This window comes from Heptranchias perlo, chromosome 2, assembly GCF_035084215.1.
Source record: "Heptranchias perlo isolate sHepPer1 chromosome 2, sHepPer1.hap1, whole genome shotgun sequence".
Lineage (NCBI taxonomy): Eukaryota > Metazoa > Chordata > Chondrichthyes > Hexanchiformes > Hexanchidae > Heptranchias > Heptranchias perlo.
In genome coordinates, this window is record NC_090326.1 from 128,557,128 (window position 1) to 128,579,784 (window position 22,657).

At 43.1% G+C, this 22,657-nt stretch overlaps 1 protein-coding gene across 1 annotated transcript in view; it reads right to left on the reverse strand.

Moving 5' to 3' along the window:
* The window catches only part of dnajc1 (DnaJ (Hsp40) homolog, subfamily C, member 1), a 217,788-nt gene extending 195,390 nt beyond the window's left edge, over window positions 1-22,398 (reverse strand). Inside the window, exon 1 of the mRNA XM_068007113.1 lies at window positions 22,067-22,398. Coding sequence (XP_067863214.1) covers window positions 22,067-22,231 — 165 coding nt within the window. The 5' untranslated portion in view covers window positions 22,232-22,398. The remainder of the gene's footprint in view (window positions 1-22,066) is intronic.
* Between the last annotated feature and the right edge of the window lie 259 nt (window positions 22,399-22,657).

Here is a 22,657-nt window from a genome sequence, read left to right on the forward strand (position 1 = left end):
CTCTCGTCTACTATACATATGGAACACAAAAGTTACAACATGTGCGTAATCAGTACACTGTTCTCCTCCCATACACAACCTCAAAATAAAACTTAACTTAAATAAAACATTTGATATTCATCCTCTAGCTTTTCTTCAAATAATTCTAAAAAACTGAACACAAACTTCTGAAAGCTAAAGAAAGAAAAAAAAACCTGTCCTGTTGACTGAACCTATCTGACACATCCTGGAAAGTTAGGTACACTTCACAAGCTTAGACAGTACAATCTGCAGCCTGCTAACAATCACAGTTCTAGGAAAAAATATCAAGTCTACACCAGGCTTTAGGGAGAGACTGAGGCGTCCTAGTAAAAACTTTAATGAAGGCATTAAAGCACACTAAAAAGACAATTCAATAGACAGACCTATCGGCAACAACTCAGGCATCATGATGGGACAAGAGTTAGACAATCTCAGCCGAGTCGACCCTTCATCAACATCATCTGGGGACTGATGTCCAAGTCAGGTGAACTATCCAAGGTTAGTCAGGTAACAGAGCTAAGCAGTCTTACACTTATCCAACAGATAACAGCAAAGCTCCCTAGGCCTACCACATTCAGTCAAGAATAGAGGTGGGCCACCAGATTACTAACAGATTGAGGAAACTCCATGAACATGGTGGAGTCCATCATAGTGAGTACAAAGAGACAAGGCTGAAATATTTGCAAGGGTCTTCAGCCAAAAGCGCTGAATGGACAATCCTACTTGGCTTCTTCCTGAGGTCACCGTCCTTATAGATGCCATGTCCAACCAGCTCTGTTCACTCCACGTGACTATAAGCAGCTCAGTGCACTGGCCACAGCTATGGGCCCCAACAACATCCTGACTGTAATGCTGTAGACCTGTGTACCAGAGGGAGCCGTTCCAGTATAACTTCCAGTACACTGGCATGTACCGGACAATTTGAAATATTAACCAATTATGCCCTAAACACAAAATAGATAAATCTAACCCAGCCAATAACCACGCTATCAGCCAATCAGTAAAGTGATGGAAGGTGTTATCAAAACCAGCGACACCAATGACCAGCTCACTAATGCTCAGTTCAGGTTCCAAACCTCTTCACAGCCATGATCCAGACATGGACAGAAGAGTTGAATGCCATGTGAGGAAAGAGTATTTGCCCTCGACATAAAGGCAGCATTTGACCAAGTATAGCCTCGAGAATGCCAAGCAAAATTTTGTTGGTCAAAAAAAAGAAAATCCACCAGTGGCTGGAGTCATACCAAACAATAGATGACAACTATGATTTTTGGAGACCAATCGTAGCTAGAGTTCTTCAGGGAAGCTTTCTCTGCCCGACCATCTTCAGCTGCTACATCAATGGCCTTCCCTTTGTCCTAAGATTGAGTGGGCATATTCACTGATAATTCTACCATGTTCAGCTCCATTCACAACTCTTCTTGATAATGAAGCAGCCCATACCAGCCTGCAGCAGGACCTGGTCATCTAGGCTTGGCTGACAAGTGGCAGACAACAGTCACACCATACAAGTGCCGGCAATGACCATCTCCAATACAGCAAGCCCAGCCATCTCCCCTTGACCTTCAACAGCACTACTGTCACTGTGTCCATCACCATCAACATCCTGAGGGTCACCACTGACCAGAAGCTTAGCTAAACCAGCCATATCAACATCCTGGCTACAAGAGCAGGGCTGAGGCACACTTCCTGGCCCATCAAAGCCTCTCCTGCTATAAGGCTCAAGACAGGAGTGTGATGGAACACTCACCTCTCGCCTGGATGGGTGTAGCAACAACAATATTTAAGAAGCTCAACACCATCCTGCACAGCCCGCTTGATCAGCACACCTGCCATTGAACTCAATATCCACCTCATACGTACCATCGACAGGATGCATTGTAGCAACTCATCAAGGTTACAACAACAGCACATCCTCACCTGTCACTCTACCATTGAGAAGGGAGAGAGCAACATCATTGAAACATCATCACCTGCAATTTCACCTCCAAGTCACACATTATCTTGATTTGGACATAAATATTACTTTCATCAGTCGCTGGTTCAATACCCTGGAATTCCTTACCAACACCACTTTGAGAGTACCATCAGCACAAGGACTGCAACAGTTCAAGGAAAAAGCTCACAACTATCACCTTCACAGCACAAGTTGGTATGGGCTATAAATGTGGCCTTGTCTGAGACACCCACAGACCAAGAACATTTTTTTTTTTTTAAATGTACAGTTTTGGTCCCCTTACTTGCATTGGAAGCAGTTCAGAGAAAGTTCACTAGGTTGATTCTGGGTATGGAAGGGTTTTCTTATGAGGAAAGATTGAACAGGTTGGGCCTATACTCACTGGAGTTTAGAAGAATGAGAGGAGATCGTGTTGAAACATAAGATTCTGAGGGGGCTTGACAGGGTAAATGCTGAGAGGATGTCTCCCCTCATTGGGAATCTAGAACTAGGGGGCATAGTCTCAGAATAAGGGGTCGCCCATTTAAGATGGAGATGAGGAGAAATTTCTTCTCTCAAAGGGTTGTGAACCTTTGGAATTCTTTGCCCCAAATAGCGGTAGAGGCTGAGTCACTGAATATAGTCAAGGCTGAGTTAGACAAACTTTTGATCATGATGTGGAGATGCCGGTGATGGACTGGGGTTGACAAATGTAAAGAATCTTACAACACCAGGTTTTTGTCCAACAATTTAATTTGAAAATCACAAGCTTTCGGAGGCTTTCTCCTTCGTCAGGTGAATGTGGGAATCCTTGAACGTTTCCCGTGTCTATATGCGCGATCTTCTTGGATATCCTCTCCACTGTAAGCCGGCAGTTTGTGGTGTCGATGGTAGCCATGATGTGGAGATGCCGGTGATGGACTGGGACAACTGCGACAACGGATGAACGGACACCGCGCAACAATCGCCAGACAGGAGGGTTCCCTCCCAGTTGGGGAACACTTCAGCAGTCAAGGACATTCAGCCACCGATCTTCGGGTGGGCGTTCTCCAAGGCGGCCTTCGAGACACACGACAACGCAAAATCGTCGAGCGGGAATTGATGGCCAAGTTCCACACCCATGAGGACGGCCTCAACCGGGATCTTGGGTTCATGTCACGCTACACGTAACCCCACCAGCGAATAAAAGTTATCTGTTTTTAATACAACGGGTCATTCTCTGTCTTTCTCTTCCTTTCAGATGTTTCTCCCTCTCTCTCTCTCTCTCTCTCTCTCTCGGTTTTGTGTTCTGGCCGTTTGTATATTCGGTGGTCCTGTAGGTAACACCTCTCTGTCTGAACACTTTGATTGCCTTGACAACGGGCAGTTGGAAAGATTATCTGTCATCACCAGGTATTGTTCTCTGAATATAAATGCGAAACGTTCAAGGATTCCCACATTCACCTGACGAAGGAGAAAGCCTCCGAAAGCTTGTGATTTTCAAATAAAATTGTTGGACTATAATCTGGTGTTGTAAGATTCTTTACATTAAACTTTTGATCAGCAAGGGAGTCAAAGGATATGGGGAACAGGCAGGAAAGTGGAGTTGAGGCCAGAATCAGATCAGCCATGATCTCATTGAATAGTAGAGCAGGCTCGAAGGGCCAAATGGCCTACTCCTATCTCTTATGTTCTTATGTAATGCTACTGAAATATCATAGTATACAGAACACAAGGAGGCCAATCAGCCCATTCTGCCTGTGCCAGCTCTTTGAGAGCTATCCAACTAGTCCCACTCCCCTGCTCTTTCTCCAGAGCCCTGTAAATTTTTTCTCCTTCAAGTATTTATCCAATTCCCTTTTGAAATTTATTATTGAATTGGCTTCCACCGCCCTTTCAGGCAATGCATTCCAGATCATCATATCTCGCTGTGTTAAAAAAAGTTTCCTCATGTAACCTCTTTTGGTGAAATCACTTTAAATCTGTGTCCTCTGGTTACCGACCCTTCTGCCGCTGGAAACAGTTTCTCCTTATTCGATCAAAACCATTCATGATTGTGAACACCTCTATCAAATCTCCTCTTAATCTTCTCTGCTCTAAGGAGAACCACCCCAGCTTCTCCAGTCTCTCTGCATAACTGAAGTCTCTCATCCCTGGTACCATTCCAGTAAATCTCTTCTGCATACTCTCTAAGGCCTTGTCATCTTTCCTAAAGTATGGTGCCTAGAATTGAACACGATACTGCAGCTGAGGCCTAACCAGTGTTTTTATAGGTTTAGCTTGCTTTTGTACTCTGTCTCTATTAAGGTCAAGGATCCCATTTGCTTTTAGTTTTAAAAAACAGCCTGCTCAACTTGCCTGCCACCTTCAAAGATTTGTGTACATACACCAAGGTGTCTCTGTTCCTGCACTCCCTTTAAATTTGTACCATTTAGTTTATATTGCCTCTCCTCATTCTTCCTACCAAAATGTATCACTTCACACTTCTCTGCGTTAAAATTTCAACTGCCCATTTCACCAGATCGTATATGTCCTCCTGAAGTCTGTTATTATCCTCCACATTGTTTACTACATTTCTGTGTTTCATGTCATCTGCAAATTTTGAAATTATACCCTCTATACCCAAGTCCAGGTCATTTATATCAAAAAGAACAGTGGTCTGAATACTGACCCCTGGGGAACACTACTGTATACTCCCCTCCAGTCTGAAAAACCATTCAACACTACTCTCAGCTTTCTGTCCCTTAGTCAATTTTGTATCCACGCTGCCACTATCCCTTTAATCCCATGGGCTTTAATTTTGCTAACAAGTCTATTATGTGTTACTTCATCAAATGCCTTTTGAAAGTCCATATACACAATATCAACCATGCTACCCTCATCATATGTTGCTGTATTTTTATATACTTTAAACCATTATTTTGGACATTAGAAATTTCAGATATTGAGAAAATATCAGCAGCTTACACTGAGTTAGAGGCTAAACAATTTCATGACAAAAAAGGTGTTTATGCCATGTAGGGGATAACTGCTATCAGAGCTACTGAGTTACAGTGACTGAATAAGTCAATTTCCATTTTTATTAAATGGCATGCTTGGATTTTTAACTGATGTTTTGGGGAATGAATTTCACAACTGTCCCTTATTCTGTGAAAAGGCTGAACGAGTGGCCTTTATTTTATATGTATTGATAGTACCAATATGCTTCAGGAAAAATAACACTTAAGCCAATGCAGTTTAATGCTTCGTTTGGAACACAATTTATTACCTCAAATTGTTCACACTACTAGAGATGGCAACATGACCGGCATTATTTCACTCCCCAGATGCAATCCAAGTTTCAACAAGCAGAATTTATAACCGTACTCCTGAGTGTTTTTCACAGTTTAAATGAATCCAGTCTGAAAATTTCACACATGGGCAAAAAAATGACTGGACTGCAGCAGCATGAAAATTTCACACACCCACCGTAACATTGTACTGAAATCCCAGTGAGAAATCACAAAAATATGTTTGGATGATAGGTTAATTGTGGGTTTGAGCATATCAATGTCCATTTTGATAAAAATAAACAAAAACTTCCAAACAAGAAAATTTCAGATCTAGCATAGATACCTTCTCGGCTTCAGTCACTCCAGTAATCAGATCCCACACCCCTAGGTTCTGGTCTTGGCTCACACTGGCCAATATCTGCTTATATAATAGTGTAACTAGGGGATATAACAATGCGTTCCTCTTGACACATGAACTGGATACGGTAAACCAGCATGTGCCGCCACGTGGATTTCTTCGATCTTTCGATAGTACAGCCTGGTACAACGAGGTGGATAACAAATCGGGAAGCTGATCTACTTTGCAGAATACACATGGCTGGACCAAAGGAGCAATTCCAAACTTTTTTTTTAAAAAACTTCTCAGACATTGTTTCCCATAACAGAAAACAAAAAATACACTACACTATTCCAAATAGTGAATGGAATATTATTTTTTTGTTTTATTTCCCTTCGTGTCAGTTTCTAGCTGGGAAAACTGACCTGCAATATCTTAATTCACAGCTCAGGCCAAGACCTGCCTTCTCACAGCCTTTGTTAGATGATCCCAAACATGGTTTGCCCCGCTTTTGGTTAATTCTGACCCCAGGAAGCACAATCCAACTCTACCATTGCATTTATATAGCACCTTTAACATAGTAAAATGTTCCAAGGCGCTTCACAGGAGTGTTATCAAACAAAATTTGACACTGACCCTGGAAACTACTTCTGCTGAGCTGAAACAAATAGAGTCACCTCAATCAAAATATGATGTGGAGATGCCGGTGATGGACTGGGGTTGACAATTGTAATCAATCAAAATAGGTGTTAATAATCAAAGTCCAAACTGATCTTCATTGTCTAAAGCACACTGCTTCAGACACTCCATCTGAATGCTAATCTACATCTCCTAGTCCTGCTGTCTGGTGAATTTAATCCTTTCAGCTCTATGTTTAACTCAACAGTAGGACTTTTAACATGTGCTACACCCATGGCACCATAGTAAGAAATCCCAAAAGTTGACATATTTCCAGTTTATTTATTGCTTTCCTTTATCCTATTCAACCACAACATAGGAACATAAAACAAACAAGAGTAGGCCATCCAGCCCCTTGAGTCTGTTTTGCCATTCAATTCTGTTTAGCCACCTTTAGCCCATATCCCTCGATAGCTTTACTCAATAAAAATTTAAATCGATCTCAGTCTTGAAAATGTCAACTGACCCAGCAACCACAGCCTTTTGGGGGTGCAAGTTCCAGATTTCCAATTACCTATGTGAAAAATTGATTCCTAATTTCACTCCTAAATAGCCTAGCTCTAATTTTAAAGATAATGCCCCCTTGTTCTGGATTCCCCCACCCAAGGAAATAGATTCTCTGTATCTGCCCTATTGAATCGCTTTCTCACTTTAAACACCTCAAGTAGATCACTCCTCAACCTTCTAAACACAAGGGAATACAAGCCAAATTTATGCAACTTGTCCTCATAATTTAACCCTTTAAGTAGACCCTATTATTATTCTGGTGTCTTTGTGTCATACCCCTTCCAAGGACAATATATCTTTCCTGAGGTTCGGTACCAAAAACTGAATGCAGTACTCCAGATGGGGTCTGACCACGGCTCTATACAACTAAAACATCACTTCCTCACTTGTGGATTCCAACCTCTTGACATTTGTGGTGCTGTCACATCCCAACAATCAGAGAACAAACCCTTCAACCCGCCTCCCAACCAATTACTGACCCATATCACAAAGTTTCCTCCAATTCCACTGACATTCATTTTTGCTAATAATCTCTTGTGCGGAACCTAATTGATTCCCAAAATAACTGGTTTCCCAAAGGATGCTTCTGTATGACAGACCTCCAAAAATTTGTTACAAACTCAGTAAGAACCACAGCACTATTACATTTGTTGTAATCTCAGAAACTTTTTTTTAAATCCCTCCTCTGCAACTCTCCAGGGTACAGTCCCATTGTGTCAGCAGCTCTCCATTATCTCATCCAAATGGCCATTTTTCACACACCAGTCTAACCAGTAAACACTGGCAGGTTATTCGATTGTGAAGGACATCACAGCAGAGCACAGTCCTGTCCTCACCTGACATCTGTACACATGCCTTTTCCAGCAGGGGCCAATGGCATAATGTTCAGGAGCATAAACTCAGGCCGATTTTTTTCCCTCCCTAGCCCACTAGTCCTGAGGCCAACTGGAGCACAGTTCAACTGCCAGGCTAGCTAACAGCAGAGTTTAATCTTAATGCTTTGCATGGTATAATTCCAATGGTTTTATGGGGTTAGCAGGAGTTATAAAAATAGGAGCCTACAACCGATTTATAAAAGGTGCCATGGGAAGGGGGGAGGGAGTTAACTGCAGCAAAGATGGAGAGTTATAAAGATAATGCAATAAAAGGGAGGGGGGAGTTAGAGGAGCCTAAAGACCGGACCTCAGTAGGCCTGGAAACAGCAACACACTTTTTACAAAAAAAACATTGCAAAACTAATTTTTTTTTATTCGTTCGTGGGATGTGGGCGTCGCTGGCAAGGCCTGCATTTATTGCCAATCTCTAACTGCACTTGAGAAGGTCGTGGTGAGCCACCTTCTTGAACCGCTGCAGTCCATGTGGTGAAGGTACTCCCACAGTGCTGTTAGGCAGGGAGTTCCAGAATTTTGACCCAGCGATGATGAAGGAATAGCAATATATTTCCAAGTCGGAATGGTGTGTGACTTGGAGGAGAAATCTTGGTGGTAGTGTTCCCATGCGCCTGCTGCCCTTATCCTACTAGAATCATAGAAGTTACAACATGGAAACAGGCCCTTCGGCCCAACATGTCCATGTCGCCCAGTTTATACCACTAAGCTAGTCCCAATTGCCTGCACTTGGCCCATATCCCTCGATACCCATCTTACCCATGTAACTGTCCAAATGCTTTTTAAAAGACAAAATTGTACCCGCCTCTACTACTGCCTCTGGCAGCTCGTTCCAGACACTCACCACCCTTTGAGTGAAAAAATTGCCCCTCTGGACCCTTTTGTATCTCTCCCCTCTCACCTTAAATCTATGCCCCCTCGTTATAGACTCCCCTACCTTTGGGAAAAGATTTTGACTATCGACCTTATCTATGCCCCTCATTATTTTATAGACTTCTATAAGATCACCCCTTAACCTCCTACTCTCCAGGGAAAAAAGTCCCAGTCTGTCTAACCTCTCCCTATAAGTCAAACCATCAAGTCCCGGTAGCATCCTAGTAAATCTTTTCTGCACTCTTTCTAGTTTAATAATATCCTTTCTATAATAGGGTGACCAGAACTGTACACAGTACTCCAAGTGTGGCCTCACCAATGCCCTGTACAACTTCAACAAGACATCCCAACTCCTGCATTCAATGTTCTGACCAATGAAACCAAGCATGCCGAATGCCTTCTTCACCACCCCATCCACCTGTGACTCCACTTTCAAGGAGCTATGAACCTGTACTCCTAGATCTCTTTGTTCTATAACTCTCCCCAACGCCCTACCATTAACGGCGTAGGTCCTGGCCCGATTCTAGGTGGTAGAGATAGTGGGTTTGGGAGGTGCTGTTGAAGAAGCTTTGGTGAGTTGCTGCAGTGCATCTTGTAGATGGTACACACTGCAGCCACGGCGCACCGGTGGTGGAGGGAGTGAACATTTAAGGTGGCGGATGGGGTGCCAATCAAGCGGGCTGCTTTGTCCTGGATGGTGTCGAGCTTCTTCAGTAATGTTGGAGCTGCACTCATCCAGGCAAGTGGAGAGTATTCCATCACACTCCTGACTTGTGCCTTGTAGATGGTGGAAAGGCTTTGGGGAATCAGGAGGTGAGTCAACTCGCCACAGAATACCCAGCCTCTGACCTGCTCTTGTAGCCACAGTATTTATATGGCTGGTCCAGTTAAGTTTCTGGTCAATGATGACCCCCAGGATGTCGATGGTGGGGGATTTGGCGATGGTAATGCCGTTGAATGTCATGGGGGAGGTGGTTCGACTCTATCTTGTTGGAGAAGGTCATTGCCTGGCACGAATGTTACTTGCCACTTGTCAGCCCAAGCCTAGATGTTGTCAAGGTCTTGCTGCATGCGGGCACAGACTGCTTCATTATCTGAGGGGTTGCGAATGGAACTGAACACTGTGCAATCATCAGCAAACATCCCCATTTTTGACCTTATGATGGAGGGAAGGTCATTGATGAAGCAGCTGAAGATGGTTGGGCCTAGGACTGCCCTGAGGAACTCCTGCAGCAATGTCCTGGGGCTGAGATGATTGGCCTCCAACAACCACTACCATCTTCCTTTGTGCTAGGTTTGACTCCAGGCACTGGAGAGTTTTCCCCGATTCCCACTGACTTCAATTTTACTAGGGCTCCTTGATGTCACACTCAGTCAAATGTTGCCTTGATGTCGAGGGCAGTCACACTTCCTTCGTCTCTGGAATTCAGCCCTTTTGTCCATGTTTGGACCAAGGCTGTAATAAGGTCTGGAGCCGAGTGGTCCTGGTGGAACCCAAACTGAGCATCAGTGAGCAGGCTATTGGTGAGTATGTGCCGCTTGATAGCACTGTCGACGACACCTTCCATCACTTTGCTGATGATTGAGAGTAGACTGATGGGGCGGTAATTGGCCGGATTGGATTTGTCCTGCTTTTTGTGGACAGGACATACCTGGGCAACTTTCCAGTACACAAACTTTCCCTTAGTAACTTGCCACACTCTTAACAACATAGCCCCACTTTAACCATAACACCCCTGCAAGTAACCTATGGGGCCAGGGTAAGACAAAGATTACAGAACAAAGGCCAGGGGCTTAGGCAGAGCTGCAACTCTGCTTGGATTGGGACAAGGAAGGGAGAGGGGAAAAAAAATTAAAGTAGCCCATCCCCACTGTAAACAGCACACTCTGCTCGAACACAGGGCAGCCCCAGGAAAGACTCCATTTCTCCCCTTCTATTCTGGTGGTTGATGCTGCTAATCCAATAGTGGACCTACAAATGAACTACCATGTTTCTACCCCCAGTCTGGGAGCCGAGGATTCTTTTGAGGGGCGGGGGGGGGCAAGGCGGCAAACATACCCAGTCAACAAGGCCTAACGCAGCTAAGAAAGCAACATAGGATGCAAAGGGAACCCAAACTCAAGTGCCAGGAGAGGAAGACTTCAGAGGGTTGAAAACAAGTAACAGTTTGTGTGCAAAAAATAAATAAGGGAACTGAAAACAAATTAGCAGGTGGGCCTGGGCAACTTGCTACAGCACCACACCATAGTCTCACCAGTGGTAGAGGCCTGAAACTGTATGTAGAAGATTCAAAGCATTTTTTCAGTAATATTTCAGGCATTACAGGATGCATTTATCGGTCAGTGATTAAATTAACATTGGAAACTATTAGGGTGGTACCAACTGGTGTCACAGGAATAGTTACAGATAAAGAATAAAAACTACTTGTGGACATTGTAACATGTGATTCTTCATTGAAATGTTTACATAGGATTTTTCAATGGAACATGTGACCAAAGGATAGCAAATATCTATCACATCACCTTGGGATCTTTCCATAGCTTGACCTTTTCCTTCTTTCTATGATTATACTTTTAGAAATATCTGCTATTTCTTAATATTTGTTATCTGTTGCATATTATCTCTAACTAGTTAAGATAGTAGGATGTTTCTTAACTAATATAAATCCGGTATAGACATCTATCAATAAAGGTTTAGAAAAAAGAATCCCAAGAACAGAGGAGGCAGAAGCAGAGGAATTTAGTGGATTTAATGCAACTAAAAGATTGGTAATTGAGAAAATAATGGGACTTAAGAAAGACAAATCTCTAGGACTTGATGGTTTGCACCCCTATTAAAAGAAATAGGTAAAGAAATTGGAAATGCATTAATCATAATCTTCCAAAGCTGTCTAGATTCAGAAATTGTGTCTTTGGATTGAAAATTCCAAATGGCACTCCATTATTTAATTAGGGAAGGAGAGAAAAAAAACAGGTAACTACAGACCTGTCAGTTTAACTTCAATTGTGGGGAAGTTACTGGAATCTATTATCAGAGACAGGGTAACTTAGCATTTGGACAAGTACCAGTTGATCAAAGAGAGTCAGCAAAGATTTGTGACGGGTAGGTCACGTCTGACTAATCTAATTGAACTTTTTTGAGGAGGTCACTAGCATGGTGGATAGAGGAGTGTCTGTGGATGTTGTCTATATGGACTTACAGCAGGCATGTGATAAGGTTCCGCACAAGAGATTATTAGCAAAAATGAGTGCGCACAGAATTGCAGGTTATCTTGTGACATGGTTCGGTAAATGGTTGGGAGGTAGGAGATAGATAGAGGGATAAAGGGTTTGGTCTCTATTTGGGAGGATGTGACATGCGGTGTTCTCAAGGGATCTGTACTGGGTCCTCAGCTATATGTATAAAACTTACTCGCATGAAGGAATAGAGTTGTATATCCAAGTTTGCAGATGACACTAAGTTAGGAGGCACAGCAAGTTGTGTGGATACACATCACTAAAAGCTAGTGCACATGTACAAAAAACAATCAAAAAGGCAAATGGAATGTTGGTCTTTATCTCAAAAGGAGTTGGAATTCAAATGTGAAGTGATGCCTCAACTGTATACAGCGCCTTGGTCAGGCCACATCTGTAATACCGAACCTTATGAAAAATATAATAGCCTTAGATGAATCACCAGAATGATGCCAGGTATTAAAGGGTTAAATTATGATGACAGGTTGCATAAACTTGGCTTGTATTCCCTTGAGTTTAGAATGCTGAAGGGTGATTGAATCGAGGTATTTAAAATGATAATGGGATTCAATAGGGTAGATACAGAGAAACTATTTCCTCTGGTGGAGGAATCCAGAAGAGGGCACAATCTAAAAATTAGAGCTTGGCCATTTAGGAGTGAAATCTGGAAGCATTTTTTTCACACAAAAGGATAGTGGAAATCTGGAACTCGGTGCCCCAAAAAGCAATCGATGCTGGATCAATTGATATTTTCAAGACTGAGATCGATAGAAATTTGTTGGGCAAGGATATCAAGAGATATGGAACAAAGGCAGGTAAATGGGGTTGAGGTAAAGATCATCCACAATCTAATTGAATGGTAGAACAAGCTCAAGAGGCTGAATGGCCTACTCCTGTTCATATCCTCCCATGTTTCTTTTCCTTTATATATGTAACACTCATTTGATTACAAACTATTTGCTAGGTACATATGTTTCACTAGTTAATAAACAGAATCTCACAATAGCACTGGTTTAATCAGAAGTGAAATCTTCTTTTCTCTCTCTCTGGTGGTCTCTCCCCTCAGGCTTCAGCACAATCTTTTGATGATTCTTCTTTCAGAAGGTTCAGTGCTTGGTTGTTAAACAAATGGGACATAAATAGAGCTTATTACAAAATTCTGTCAACCTAGACAGTCTTATCCACTTTTCATTAGAGCAGATGTATAGGTTCTAATCACAGTTTTGACAACGGGACACAACTCGGACATTCGCAAGTGTTCCATCCCTGTTCCTTTTTAATTTAATTTGATGTTAATTAGTTTCTCTTTCAAGGTTGCTTCTAAAAAGCTTTTGTTTCATTAGGGTTACCAGTTTTATGGATTCCTGCAATTCACAACTAACTTAACGTAATAAAATTATATTCAGTAAATACAGCTATTCAGGTGATGAAAATGATACAAAATACAATTATACATCACAACATATCCTCAACTCATTTTCTATTCTAGCTCTGCTGATCAGCTCCTTAACTTCCTTTACTTTTTTTTTGTACTCGTCTCAGTCAACCGTGCTACCTGCAGTTTATACTATTGAGTACAATCACTTTTCTCCCCCCATATTACTTCAGCCCAAACATTGGAAGATCTGGCAGATCTACTAAAGACCCTTATTAGCATAAAGTTTGTTTACAAAACGAGGGTTTGTCATATTGTCTCTTGACGAATGTTGTCAGGGTGAGAAAGGATCCATTATTTAGTGTTATAGGGACTGAACCATAACATGACAAAAAGTGAATTATGGTTAGTCACCAAAAAAGAGCTGAAACTAAAACCCATAATGAGTTCAGGGCATATTTATCTACTGCAAATGGCAGGCAATATCCAAAAGTTAACCACCTGTCCAAACACGTAAATCAAAATAAAAGCACGTGTGCATACATAAGCCATAGTGGCAGTTTCGCCCCTGCCTCGGCTCATCTGCTGCTGAAACCATTGTCCATGCCTTCATTACCTCTCAACTCAACTATTCCAAAGCTCTCCTGGCCGACCTTCCACCTTGCACCCTCCGTAAACTTGAGCTCATCCAAAATTCTGCTGCCCATATCCTAATTCACACCAACTCCCATTCACCCATCACTCCTGTGCTCGCTGACCTACGATGGCTCCTGGTCTGGTAGCACCTTGCTTTTAAAATCCTTTCATGGCCTCATCCCTCCCCATTTCTGTAATCTCCTCCAGCCCTACTACCCTCCAAGATCTCTGCGCTCCACCAATTCTGGCCTCTCGTGCAACTCTGATTTTCTTTGCTCCACCATTGGTGGCAGTGCCTTCAGCTGCCTAGGTCCTAAACTCGAATTCCCTCTCCAAACCTCTCCGCTTCTCTCTCCTTCTACAAGGCCTTCCTTACAACCTGCCTCTTTGACCAAGCTTTTGGTCACCTGTCCTAATATCTCATGTGGCTCGGCATCAAATTTTGTTTGATGATTGCTCCTGTGAAGCGCCTTGGGACGTTTTACTATGTTAAAGGTGCCATATAAATGTAAGTCGTCGTTGTACAGTATTTAATTTGAACAATTTATTCTACTGTGGAAGTTTTTTTTATTATTCGTTCATGGGTTGTGGATGGCGCTGGCAAGGCCAGCATTTATTGCCAATCCCTAACTGCCCTTGAGAAGGTGGTGATGAGCCGCCTTCTTGAACTGCTGCAGTCTGTGTGGTGAAGGTTGTCCTACAGTGCTGTTCAGTAGGGAGTTCCAGTATTTTGACCCAGCGACGATGAAGGAACGGAGATATATTTCCAAATCAGGATGGTGCATGACTTGGAGGGGAACGTGCCAGTGGTGTTTTTCCCATGTTCCTGCTGCCTTTGTCCTTCTAGGTGGTAATGGTTGCGGATTTGGGAGGTGCTGACGAAGAAGCCTTGGCGAGTTGCTGCAGTGCATCCTGTAGATGGTACGCATTGCAGCCACGGTGCGCCGGTGGTGAAGGGAGTTAATGTTTAGGGTGGTGGATGGGGTGCCAATCAAGCAGGCTCCTGTGTCCTGGATGGTGTTGAGCTTCTTGAGTGTTGTTGGAGCTGCACTCATCCAGGCAAGTGGACAGTATTCCATCACACTCCTGACTTGTGCCTTGTAGATGGTGGAAAGGCTTTGGGGAGTCAGGAGGTGAGTCACTCGCCGCACAATACCCAGCCTCTGACCCGCTCTTGTAACCACAGTATTTATGTGGTTTGTCCAGTTAAGTTTCTGGTCAATGATGGGGGATTCAGGAAGTGGTTAGACTCTCTCTTGTTGGAGATGGTCGTTGCCTGGCATGAATGTTACTTGCCACTTATCAGCCCAAGCCTGGATGTTATTCAGGTCTTGCTGCATGCAGGCACGGACTGCTTAATTATCGGAGGGGTTGCGAATGGAACTGAACACTGTGCAATCATCGACGACCATTTCAGACCTTATGATGGAGGGAAGGTCATTAATGAAGCAGCTGAAGATGGTTGGGCCTAGGACACTGCCCTGAGGAACTCCTGCAGCAATGTGGGGTAACTTTTATACAATGCTCACAATCTCTGCAACCAAGATGCTTCAATCCAAAAGAGAATTCGGTAATTTAAATGTAGTTTTCTAGCTCAATGACTCTTTGGAAATATAACTGCTTTAATATTGCTCTTTTAATTTGGATTCTGGGAGTTCAGCATCCATTAGCTGGCTTCCACATTTATGCTGTTAAATTTATCTTAAGTGTGACTTGTAGACCCAAAACTGTAAATCACAGAGGGGCCCACTGCTCTCTTCACCTGGTGTAAACACACACATACTTTCCAGCAGGGATCACTTTCCAGCAGGGGTCACTGGATAGCAATCAGGGAAGAAAACGCTAGCTAATTTTTCCCATCTAAGGACACTGATGTCAAGTGCAGAGTCTTGACCAGCACTCAAGGGAATCATCTAACTCAGCACAGAACAGGCAGTGAACTCACGCAACTGTTTTGTATTAAGATTTGAACACATTATTTCAGTATGAAATTTTTCACACTAGTGGATATGCTGTCCATTAACCCTTTTACAACAACTTGCATTTATATAGCACCTTTAACGCAGTAAAACATCCCAAAGCCACTTTTTTTAAACAAAGATCTTATTTTTTTTAAATTAATTGTTCTCCTTAACAACATAATAGGGCTTTTTAACTATGGCACTGACACAAACCTCACAGCACAATCAAAGCTTTACAATCTTTTTAACAAGTCAACGCCAGCTGAATTCTCAATTTAAAAAAAACTACTAGATGTTCAAATACTTTTCAAGCTTTGCAAGCCTGGAATTAATACAAGTTATCCGGCCAATAGAAACTGTTTTGCACCACCTACACTAATAAAGTAATTACAAATCATGGGAAAGATGTTCATTTTGAGCATTTATGAGGATTAACTAATAACATAACCAGTGTTCCCTCCCTCCTCTTCCTCCTCCTCCTCCTCCCCCAACACCATGATGAAACTAGAAACAGAAATGTATTTTTCAAATACTTCTCTATCCTCCCCTTCACTCCTGTAACAAATTCAGAGAATCATAAAATCATAGAACGGTTACAGCACAGGAGGCCGCCATTCGGCCCATCAAGCCTGTGCCGGCTCTTTGTTAGAGCAATCTAGTTAGTCCTATTCCTCCACTCTTTCCCTGTAGCCCTGCAATTTTTTCCCTTCAAAGTGTTTCCTTTTTGAAAGCCACGATTGAATCTGCTTCCACCACCCTTTCAGACAGCGCATTCCAGATCAAAACTACTCGCTGCATAAGAAAGCTTTTCCTTGTGTCGCCTATGGTTCTTTTGCCAATCACCGTAAATCTGTGTCCTCTGGTTCTCGACCCTTCCACCAATAGGAACAGTTTCTCTATTTACTGCTACGCCAACACTGACAACTAAAATCTATTATAATTCTAATCTATTAAAAGTTATAACCTATTAATGTTTTTATGTTGTCATTTGACATGAACTTTTCAGGTAAGTTTTTCCAGTTGTACTACAGAAATAAATTCTCCTTTAACTGCATCTGAAGCAGTAGAAGAATCTTCGAAGGGTTAGACAAATGTTTAAAACCCAATTGAGGGCAAAACATAACTCAATTTAATCTGCAACTTTTAACAAGTTCCCCACCACCCTGATTACCATCTGCCAGTAGCAGCCTCAGTCCAAGAAAACTATGTGGAAGTATCACTACAGAGGAAATATTTATGCATAAAGAGAATTGAACATCTCTGCCATCTGGTCAGATCAGATTATAATCAGGACTGGCAGTCTCCCTGTGGTCGGCACCATCAGGAACCTCCTTAAAAAAGGTTGCCATTTACTATTTGTATCCACAGCAGGGAATATGTATGATGTAATGACTGCTGAAGTGTGCCAATACACAGCTAACCTCATGGTAGGATTGGTTTCCATGGTAGGGTTGTCAGCCCTCCCAGCTTGTCCTCAAGTCTCCTGGAATTAAAGATGAATCTCCCTGACACTCCAGCAAGCAAACCTGGGAGAAAAATCATAAAGGGAATTTTCTTCTCTCATTTTGCTGCAGCCAGACACACAAGAACAGCAGGGCCACAATGCATCCAGGATGCAATGTGGCCCTGGCACACGCGTGCTCTGGTAAAACCATTCAATACACAGTGGTTTCGGGAGCAGAAAGGATTTTGGGCATCATAGTGCCATTGATCAGTTGCCACGTGGATTGAAGCATCAGGGGGCCAATGGCTGGCGTATGGGGCGGGGCCATTAGAGGCAGAAGATCATGTGATGAAACCTCCTGGAATACGATCCAGAGTTGGCAACCCTATTCCACGATTCAAGATGTCTCCCCTCACGTGTGCACCTAGATATTAAGTATTGGTGGGTTATTCAACCATAGGGGCATAACAGCCAAGCATCTTTGATGCTCAAATTAGTGCACTTTTCACCAGGAGTTCTTCTCTACCCTAGTAGACTGAAACCAACTGTACCAAAACAAAGTTTTTTAAAAAAAGACATAATGCAGCACTGCTAACATCTGGCTCCCAAAGTTCTCATTGTAACAACTGGAAGAAAACTCACGACACAATGTTAATTCAACTGGTGGAAGAAACCTGCAACTGCTTTAGAAACTTCTTCAGCAAAGCTCCCTGTGGATCTGAACGAAAATGTCCTCTCAATCCCTGTGTTTGGTGTATGGGTGGCCCCTTCATTTAAGAGACGACAATTTTATTCTAACTACTAATTTTGCTCTAGAATGTAACACACTTTAGTGCCCCAGGTCAATTTCTAAACATTTCACTTGTGCACTTCTAAGTATTAGTAAACATTAGACCACCTGATATCACATCAATGCACAGTACTCAAATTTCCACCCTACCACAAAAACATGTTTACTCTAAACACAAGAAAATTGTTAACATTTGTAAGATAGAACTACTCCTGGGTATTTAATACTTTATTTATTGCACAATTATATGTTCTAGGATGGTGCAAATTTGAATCATTTTACGAGCACGAGTGGTTTCCTTTTATAATAAGATTATTTACAATGTCAAGATATAATAAAGGGAAGCTTCACTATATCAAATAGAATTATTATTTTCAGGGTGAGGGAAAATTAACTTTTTATAATGAGAAGCATTTAAAAAAGGTCTTTCATTAAGATATTGGCCCACTACAGAGAAGTTCAGTGGAGCACGGTATAATCCCCAGTAAGCAAAGGTGTTAAGCTACTAAACAAGATTTGTATTTCATAAGACCTAATAATTCACCAATAATTGTTCCACTAGAAGAACCCGTGCAAAGATTTCTCACTGAAGCAGCAGAGCAGTTTTAAAAGTTAGAGGAGCAGTTACATGAAAAGGTCATTCATTCCTTTGATGAGGATCACTGGGACCCAAAGAATATCAGCATTAAGGACTTGGGGGATTTCCTTTCATTGCATAAGTTAACTGGAAACTGTTCACTGAAGCACAAGGGCATTCCTTCACCCACAGTATAATAGAAAGCTTTTTTGCCAATTTTCCCTTCTGACAGCACCAGCACTTACTGGGGTGCTGGCAGCTCTCCATTACCTTGCCCAAGCTTCATGCATGAACCAAGACAGCAAGTGTAGACAAGCTATTTTTCTGTGTAAGGCATCACAATAGAGTCCAATCATGCCCTTGCCTTATATCCACATTGCTCTTCAGATACTTCTGCTGGAAAATGTGCTATCAGGATTGGGAACCCTGGGTGATTTTCCCCCTTGCTAGTCCAGGGACACCGAGGTCAATTGTACATTCCAAATCCAGCACAGACCAGGAATCAAACTTGGGACCTTCTGGTCTGTACAGCAGTACTTTTCCTACCAGGTTAAAAAAAAAGGGGAGCTGCAGGAGGTTGGAGTGATGCACTCTTAATTGCGGTGCATAAGGTTTCTTTAGGCATTGGTACACGGTATTGGAGGGGAGTCTTGGAGCAGAACATGCACTCAGGTCCACAACTCCCAGCATATCAAGTTCCTGATCTCAGCCATACTATTGTGCAGAATTATTAAAGGCAAACCAAGTGTTTTTCCACACTAAGTCACCCAGATACATTCTTAAGTATCCACACATGGCTGATTATAGAAGTAGCACTGACACAAGCTGGGAAGCCATGATGTGGAGATGCCGGTGATCACCAGGCATTGTTCTCTGACTATATATGCTATACCTTTATGGAATCCTACACTCACCTGATGAAGGAGGAAGCCTCCGAAAGCTTGTGATTTCAAATAAAACTGTTGGACTATAACCTGGTGTTGTAAGACTCCTTACAAGCTGGGAAGTGTGTGTGTGGGAATATAAACAAAATATTACAACATTAACAATGACAATCTTCATCCTACTCATAAGGAAGGGTTTCAACCATGAAATAGCACTTTTTTATATATTATAAAATCTTGTCACAAAATTGATAGAAGTTAGAACTGAAATGTGCTCTATTAAAAAAACTCTTCCTATTACATGAACATTAAAAAAACAGAACACTTATTGACAAAGCAACACATCTAACATGCAATGTTCACAATTAACAGGCAGCACCAGTGGCTCAGTTATATTGTTGTTTTGCAATGATGCATTATAGTTTTCAAAATCACTGACACTACAGCATAAGTGGGAGTGAGGTTTGGCCCTCATGGCAATACAACTGCAACTGGTACAAATAAACTTTCTACTGCTGTCCTGTCTGCTTCAGTAGCATTAAAAGCCCACTTGATTGGCACCCCATCCACCACCTTAAACATTCATTCCCTCCACCACCGCCGCACCGTGGCTGCAGTGTGTACCATCTACAAGGTGGCAGCAACTCACCAAGGCTTCTTCCACAGCACCTCCCAAACCTGCCACCTTTACCACCTAGAAGGACAAGTGCAGCAGGCGCATGGGAACACCACCACCTGCACATTCCCCTCCAAGTCAAACACCATCCTGACTTGGAAATATATCACCGCTCCTTCATCGTCGCTGGGTCAAAATCCTAGAACTCCCTAGAACCTAACAGCAGTGTGGGAGAACCTTCACCACACGGACTGCAGCAGTTCAGGAAGGCGGCTCACCACCACCTTCTCAAGGGCAATAAATGCTGACCTTGCCAGCGACACCCACATCCCATGAATGAATTTTTAAAAATGCTACCAGCATTTGGCTAACAGTGAGCATAGGTCTTTGCATAAGTTTAACATGCATGCGCAGTGTTCCATTTCACCTGACCAGAAAGTGATGCATAGCTGGCATTATAACTGCTAATAGCTCACATGACAATAATACAGCAGGTAGCTATGTGGAAGCATGCTGTAACATAATGATTGTTTCTCAGAATATATTACACCGGAACCCTTTTGATTGTGTTAAGACTGCAAAACACTCAAACCACTGGCTTCTTACTTTATGGAACAAACACAGCATTGCATCACTATTGAATATATATACCAATTCTGCAATTATCATTCTAAATTCAAGCTCAGCATCAAGAGAAGATCACAGTCTAGAGGATTCCACCCCACTGGAAACTAGTGCCAAAAAGGCACAATCTTAACAAAAAGGGGAAGACTAAGACTAACTTTTATATTTCTGAGTAACATTCTGTGCTTTTTTAACACTGTTTTGATTACCCAAAAGCAAAGAAAACATTGCATTATGCCATGACATTTAAATTTACAATGTAAAAGGTGACTACAAGAAAGGGGAGAAAGAAAATCACTGAATCTGATACATGAGTAAATTTTTAAAAAACACTGATGATGCCCCAATAGGACACAAATGTTTGCTTTTGACTCCCTAAAGCGGTGAACTTCAAATCCCATCGTGAGAAGCTGCAAAACAGAATCAGGCACTTCGCTAGTGAATGAGGCGGCGGCGGCGGCGGGGGGGTGCTGGACACAGGGTCGGTCACCTGCAAAGCTCCTGTGTATTTCCTGGCGGTTCAGTAAATAGGGAAGCATTAACCAAGGCTCTGGAACAGGTCTCTTGGTCTTTACAAATTGGGAAATGGTGCACAGCCAGGTAGAGGGGAAAAAGGCTGAACTTAAAAAAAAAATGCATTTTAAAAGCAAGTTTAACAAGTACCTGTATATCAATTAAAGATCAATGTAACTACAGTAAGTCTTAAAAATGTCTTTTCAATATGCAATTTTAATGATGCCGGGTCTCAATTTTTAAAACGTATTTGCAAAGTAACACATTAACTGCCCTCAGACACTATAACAATGGTTATACAGTCTTGTAAATCCAATCAGTCGGTATGGAAACGAGAATGCAAAACAGCCACTTAACTCACAAGAAATTACTCCTCACTTAAAAAAAATATTGTAATATGCATAGTCAATGCAGCAAAGGATCACCCACCTCAAGCTCTTTGGCATTAGTTTAAGTCATTTTTTAAAAATAGTTTGTATTTCTGAGCAGATATGGGTCCCTAAATTAAATGTAAAATGAGGGAGGTAGGGAGAGGGTGGTTCTTCTCATCCTCCTCTAACATGGTGTTTTACACATCCTCTCACACCAGAAAAGTGGCTTAAACCTGAGGCTCGGCAGCAGCGCGGACACGGACACGGACTCGGCGGCTCCTTCTCACACAAATTCCCAAACCTCCAAAACGGCCCAAGTCAGAAAGCAGCGACCGCGGCTCCGGGCTAGGCCTCGGCAGCCTGGGGCCCCGCACCGTCACTCAGCCCCAGTGACGAGCTCCACAAACCGGACAGCAAAGTGGGTTCAATAACAACAAAAATAAATCACCGGCCGAGGACGAGCATTCTCCCGGTCGGAGGTAGGAGGCCTGTCCCTCCCCTCCCCACCCCGGGCGGGCCCCCTCCAGTTACCCCTCCTCCCCCCCCCTCACCTGCTCCACGCCGAGGAACCGGTAAAAGTTCTCCTGCACTTCCTCCACCAGGTCGAAGAGCTCCATCTCGGCCGTGTCCCAGCTCAGGCAGCGGGGCACACACGTTAGCAGCAGAGCCGAGACCGCCAGCCACATCCCGGCCGCCGGCGAGAGGGAAGAGAGCATCGCCCCAGACACTGGCCCCACCAACAGCCCCGTCTGCCCGCCTGACTCACTGCCACCGGCCTGGGGACGTGGCTCCCTCACTCACCCGCTTCTTAAAGGGGCCACGCACATCTGACCAAACCCAGTCAAGAGCTTGAGAGAGAGTGAGTGAGGTGGGTGGTGCAGAGGCTGAGCGGCGTGTCATCGGTGTGCTCGGCCCACACTCCTGCTGATGACGCCACTGAGGGGCAACGTGTAGATAAGGAAGAGGAGGAAGCCAAAGGCTCGATACCTGGGCTATCGCCCCAGAGGTTGTCAGCTGTGGGGAAAGGAAGAAGAAGCCATTGCTAGAGATGTGTTCAGATAGGTAGAAATGGAACCAAGTCCCGAGGAGTTGAACAATGGAGGTGAGGCATCGGAGGAGAATGCCTCTTTTGATTAACCCTT